The sequence below is a fragment of the Saccostrea echinata genome, unplaced genomic scaffold (genome assembly GCF_033153115.1).
Source record: "Saccostrea echinata isolate AGI-Se365-2 ecotype Australia unplaced genomic scaffold, CSIRO_AGI_Sech_v1 ptg000014l, whole genome shotgun sequence".
NCBI lineage: Eukaryota > Metazoa > Mollusca > Bivalvia > Ostreida > Ostreidae > Saccostrea > Saccostrea echinata.
The window spans coordinates 15,671,554-15,678,235 of NW_026889763.1; the positions used below are offsets into that span (position 1 = coordinate 15,671,554).

General features: G+C 31.6%; 1 protein-coding gene across 1 annotated transcript; it reads left to right on the plus strand.

The window, feature by feature from the left end:
• The first annotated feature begins 2,310 nt into the window (after positions 1-2,310).
• Positions 2,311-6,427, plus strand: LOC133187274 (DNA damage-regulated autophagy modulator protein 2-like). Its single transcript, XM_061322631.1, has 6 exons — positions 2,311-2,432; positions 2,609-2,676; positions 2,908-3,047; positions 3,237-3,405; positions 4,519-4,595; positions 6,084-6,427. Exons 1-6 carry the CDS (start codon positions 2,311-2,313, stop codon positions 6,240-6,242), a joined length of 735 nt encoding a protein of 244 aa, XP_061178615.1. The 3' UTR covers positions 6,243-6,427.
• The last annotated feature ends 255 nt before the right edge of the window (positions 6,428-6,682 follow it).

The window sequence follows — 6,682 nt, forward strand, 5'->3', positions numbered from 1 at the left end:
CTTTAGCATTGCAAGAATTTAAATCCTGCATACACTGTAATGTAAACATTTTACCAGTAATCCTAATTTTTAGATTTTCCTATATAAACTTCACCACAATGTGGGCCTCTAGTTTGTTCACACTAAGACCACGGTTAATTTTAATTTGTGCGTGATAAAATGATACTGTATAAGATGTTAATTTTCTTATTTAAAAACAATTTTAGGTAGATCTATAGCTTAGTATTGACATATGTGATCCTATATACGTTATACAGAAAAACGGAAAAAAATGTTGTAGAAAGGATAAGTCTACCACCAACTGGCTAGTTGTTTTCTCCTATAGATCTTTTCAAATTCCGAATACATCCATTCTGTAACACGAGACCATATTTCCAGTTGGAAAGTGGGGCTAGAATCTCATATCATTAAACAAGTATGATACTGGAATGATCTTTATCGCCGATTGGCCTCTTGTATCATTTTGCAATTTTCAAAATAGGCAAGACTTTTGAGAAAAGGAGATATTACTTGTGTGTTCCAAGAAAAAGAATAACCATTGACATGATAGCCCCCAACAAATGGATCAAATTTACATTTTACCCGTGAAAGCGATCAAAGAAAAAAAACAACAACAAAATGTTAACATAATGGAAAGACGAATAAAACAACTTTTTCAATCGAATATTCGTCCAAACATACACCTTCATCAAGATGAAAATGAATAAAACAATGAAAAGAGGTTTGATGTGCAACAATCTGTCTCAATTTGAAAGGAAGTGAGATTTTTTTAATTCTTGCTGATTACAGTTAAAAGACATAAAAAATAGAAGTCTTTTGTTATTTATGTTTAAACATCTTGTTCTTTTTCCTTTGAACACTTTACCAGTAAATGTAAATCTCGTTATTTTGTTAGTATAAATGTAAATTCATTTTACTTTACTGCAATAAAATGAATAGGTCCTTAAAGCCGTGTATATTATATGAAGAAAATATCTTGTAGCTGTATCATAAATCATAAGCTGTATTATTTGTAAATTAGTGAAGGTACACATGAATTGTTTGCGTCCATGTTTCCTTGTGACATCAGATATTACATTTGGAATTTATTTTATAAAGAAATTGCACGATTTTCATGTGCACACCTCTCACATGATTATGATATTGATTGAACAATTATCGCAGAAATAACTGTTATTAAATGATTGAGCTATTTTTAAAATATTTCAATGGAATTACATCCCATATTTATTTCCCCATGCTTATACTGTAGACGGCAAAGAGGAAGAACTCTCTTAATGACAGATGTTACAAACTCTTATAAAAATCTTGAGAATAACAACTGAAGAAGTCTTGTTTAATTATGTAAGTAAATGAATAAGTTTATCCGCATAGATTATAATTTTTTTTATTCAAAGTCAAAGTTTTACAATAAATGGATTTAAAGAGACAAAAAGTTGTATATTTTTAAGGAAGGTTGCAAGAAAGTAAAATTTTGAAAATCATAGGAAGCTAACAATTTTTAAAACATATTTTAGAAATTCAATATTCCCATCATTGGCATCCAAAAATATATACCAATCCAGGCATCCATTAATTTGTTTGTATCATCTGTCCTTAAGTCAGCTTGATTTAAGATGAGGTTTCTCTCCATTTGAGGCACCGTAGAACAACGTAACATCGCTCTTTGACTATTTCACTGGTTAACTGGTTCATGTAACGCTCTCTAATGAAGTTAGATCATTGAATTTTATTATGTTATTGTATTATATGCAAAGAATTACCTTTAATGAAGTTATTAAAAAATTATTATTTAAAAAAAAATGAAAAATTCAGTACAACTGGATAATATATGCAAATGAACATAAAAAAAACGCGAGTGTGTGAACTATTTCATGATGATCGATAACACTGCCACACTCCCCTCAGACCAGATTAAATATTGACCTGTGTCACATGCTTCTTAGCGTCCCCATTTATATCTCTCGATATCTGCATGAATGAAACGGGCAATGGCTTCCTTGTGTTTACACTTTATTGATAAAAATAGAAGTGATTCACATTACTATGAGTTTTCACGTGCAGGTATTAAATATTAAATAGTTCTGTATAAAATGTCCCCAGCATTAACATAGAAACTACAGAGACCTTAACTGCACCACAGACAGACAGGCAGACAATAGTAAGTATGGATATTATCAATCTGTTCACATCATTTGACCATCACACCTTTAGTTTATAACTTTTACCTAACAAAATGTGCCATTTCTGAACTTCAGACATTGCTTAGGGATTTGTATAATAAAATGGCTTTTATTCATTCAGGTAAAAATGTGTAATGGGTTACACTTCTTCCCTATTTGTGTTGTACTTGTTTCCTTGACAACATTTTGTGTGACCTACATTCTGTCAGTCGTTAGAAACGATGTGAACCCAGTTCTACCATATATCAGGTAATGTCACGGACAGGATTAAAGTGTTGGGGAAATAACTTACATTAACTGAAAGGATTCATGTGATGTTCCTTACTAAATTTTTGCCGATAAGAAATAAAGATGTCTTCACATTACTTTATTATCCTATTAGTTGTAGATACCGGTATTACAAAAATCAGTATTCTTTTTCATAGTGACACAGGAACGACGCCATATGAAAGTTGCTTATTCAGTTTTTTCCTGAATATCTCTGCCATAGCTGGTACGCCAACATGATAATTCTTTTTCTGACTTTATATGTTAAAAATATTCATGAATTTTCATACATTTCATACCCTTGCATAATTAACCCAAAAGTCTCTGTTTTAAAAACTTTTTAATTCCAAGAAAAATCATAGTTACTTTATCAAAGTCAAAAATTGATATCAAACATTAAAATTACTTCATTTGTTTCCTACTATCAAATATTGTAACAACTGAAATACTGTTTCAGCGTTTTGCACGATGTACATCAGATATCGTTGGATCCGTATGGTGTCAAACGAAGAGAGATCGCTCCGGTGTTATAATATTCTAAGTTTGATGTTTGGATGGTTCTCATCTCTGGGTCTCGGACTTGTGGCAAATTTTCAGGTTACATCTTAATTACTCTGAACGCAATAATTGCACATAGTTTTCTTCTATCTGTTTTTTTTTTTCTCTAAAAATTTGATCATACATATCAATCTTCTTTTTCACAATGCTTGCATTCGGATATGTTGAAAGACCTTTTTTGGACGCAAAAATGAATTATGGGTAATGTATCTCTATGCCATTTTAAAGGAAACGAACTTAGAGGGTGTTCACATGACTGGGGCAGCGATGACAATTGGTTTTGGTATCTTGTACATGTATCTACACACTGTCCTATCGTACAAAATGTCCGACACCTTGACCCTAAGTAGAGTTCGGCTGGCAATGTCCATATCGTGTACAATCACAGCGGCTTCATGTATCCTTTGAAATGGCTAACGATTCTTTTTAATCACGATTATCAACATGATTTTGTTGATAAATGCATTTTATTATTGCATTTCCACTTTGGGGAAGGGGTGTTCAAATTAATAGATCGTCAGGAAATCATTTCAGGGAGAAGATACCTTATTTTATCACCTGTTTACTCCTTTATATAGTGGATTTCAGTCATATGATATTGTTTTTATATAAACATTTGTGACTTTGCAATAGTTTTTATGTGGAAGTTATGAAGAGAAATTAAGTGCATTCATATACATATGTACATTGTATAAATTAAAACTGTGTAAACATGCTAAAGCCATATATACTGTAACAAGTGATAAAAAGACTCTGCAATGGTTTTGCGTTGGATATGATTTTTATCAAACTCATGTGTTTTATCTCCTTTCCAAGGTTCGGGGATAGAAAACGCACAACTCTTACGCAACCAAAAACCATGGCAGATCTCTTATCACCTAAAACTTGATAATGCAATATAGAATAAACTGCAGATAAGGCTGATTTTTTTTTTTTTTTTTTTTTTTTTTTTCAATATCAAACATGTCCAGAAATTTCAAAAAGTCAATATTAATCTAATTTCTGTAGAAATGAACACAAAATGTTTTTTAGAGAAATAATTGATTTATGCATTGAATGTCCGTCGAATAACAGCACATGGCCGTGCCGACAAATTGAATACCTGCATTACATTTACTATAATATTTTCTCCATTAATATTAATTTCCTGCATTTTTAAATGGCAAATTAAATATAAACATACAGTGATTTTATTTTTACAACAATTCAACAGGGTAATTGATTTAAATAAAATTGAGCAAAAAGAATGTACATTTTGGTGTTTCTAGTATGAAGGCACTGTATGTAGTTCCTAATGTTTATTCTACAGTGCCGTGATAAGGTTTTGTGTGTTTTATATGGGGTTGAACGTTGTACATTTCCAATGAATTTCATATAGAAAATTACACTGAAGGTAAATACTGTATCAAACAGGGAAGAAATCGCTAAATAAATTCACATCTAACAAAGAAATACATGTAAATATTTGAATGATTTTACAGTATTTCAACTTCTTTAACAAAATTAAAAGTTTTAATTGCCACTCTGGTTGCCAAAGCTCAGCGTTCATCCGCTACTGATCCTTTACATTGGAAGTCATCTGACAAGGTAAGAAATTGTTTAAATTTCCGCATAGATACCTATGTTCAATATTATCACATTATTCTTTCTTTCAGAAAAAAACCCTACCAAGAAATTGGTAAGATTTCTTTTTACGTTTAGAAAATATTTTTCTTCAAAGCAAAATTATTGAAAGTACATTGATACAAATGACACCACAGAGTCTGCCAAATCTGTCATATTTAGATGTTTTACTGACTATAGACGACAAAGGCTGATTAACAATTAAATTGTTTGACAAACGAGATGACTTTGGTTTTTCCATCATCAACTTTCCTTATTTATGTAGTAATATTCCACTGTACCCTGCTTATGGTGTTTATGTCTCCCAATTTATTCGCTACTCAAGAGCTTGTTCTGAGTACGATCAATTTTTAAAGCGAAGCAGGCTACTCACTGATAAGTTAATGTTACAGGGATTTCAACAGCTTCGTTTAACGTCAGCATTTCGTACATTTTTTGGTCGTTATAATGATCTTGTTAGCAAATATAAACTATCATTTGGTCGTATTTTGGCCGACTTGTTTCATACCAATTGTTAGGCCTTTGTTTATGCACTGAATTGACTACGGATAGTTCCGTCTATCTGATCAAAACATGGGGCTCACGACAGGTGTGACAGGTCAACAGGGGATGCTTACTTCTCCTAGACACCTGACCCACCTCTGGAATTTCCAGGGGTCCGTGTTTTATGCCCTATTTACATATTTGTATAGTAGATGGAGTTTTTGAGATCGATCACTGTTCGTTATCTTTACCTTTTACATTAAAAATAAATTTGAAATTTAAAGTTCATTCATTCAATTATAATTCATATTTTAAGTGAAATGTAAAGATAATAAACAGAATTTATTCCCAAAAGTTCAATTAAATAATGCAAATCTTTGAGTAGGGCAATTATGGATCATTTAAGGATCTCTGACAACATCAAAGAAGAATGAGTTAAAAATTATACTTTATCAAATACATCAGTGAACCGCAAACAAATACACCAAATTGGATTAAAATTGATTACATTTTTATGTTTTTGTTTGCCAGTGCTCTCTCATCCGGGGTGGTCTAAAATGATGTAATTTTGTACCGATTTAGTATAGGCTTTAAATGGATGAAGAAAAAAAACATTATGTTAATTACATGTATCAAGTATATATTTATACTCTACGCTCGGACAATATCCTAAAACGAGGCAAGCTTTTGACATACAAGTTGATGACACAAGAATATCAACAGTCTCTTTAAAAGTCATCATGGTCGATACAACGGCCTTATTCATACATTGAATTACGTATTTTTTCGTTTTCATGATTATGACGGTAGGTTTGACCGGTAAGCAGGGGATGCTTACTCCTTCTTGTCACCTGATCCCACCTATGATGTTTTTAAGGTCCCTGTTTGCTCTGCTTCTGATTTTGTATTTTTTCTATGGCCTTCTGCGCCTGATTACTGTTCGTTATCTCCATATTTGGTTATTTTTAGGGATATCCAGCACACGTGACAGCGGCTATCAGTGAGTGGTTGACTTGTATTGTGTTCCTTCTATTTTTTGCCACGTTTGTTCAGGATTTCAAACGAACCTCAGCTTCTGTGACATTTCACATAAATTTAATCGAAGAGTCAGATAGTATCAAGGTCTGAATAAACATATTTTTTTCTAGGAAAACCAAAATCTGATAATAGAGCTTTTTATTTTTATATTTTGTACATCATTATGTTATTTTGATTTGAATCTGTTTACCATAATACATACATATTTGCATAGTTTTGATGTATTTCTTTTATTACTTTTTTACTGATCCGAAAATAAAAATATATGTTTGAAATGTGTTAATTTTCATCTGTGTAAGTTAATTACTGGATTCAAAGGCTCTTTGTAGCATCAAAATGTATCACATTTCAATTCCTTTTACAACCATTCCAAACGATAAATTTAAGAATATTCTCCTTGGTGTCAAAGACAACTGAATCTTCAATAAAAATGGAACGCGTAAATTTGCATACTTTGTCACTGGTCATCTACAAACTTTTCTTTCTTATTAACATTCTGATTTTACATACAAGTACTCCAAGGTTGATAT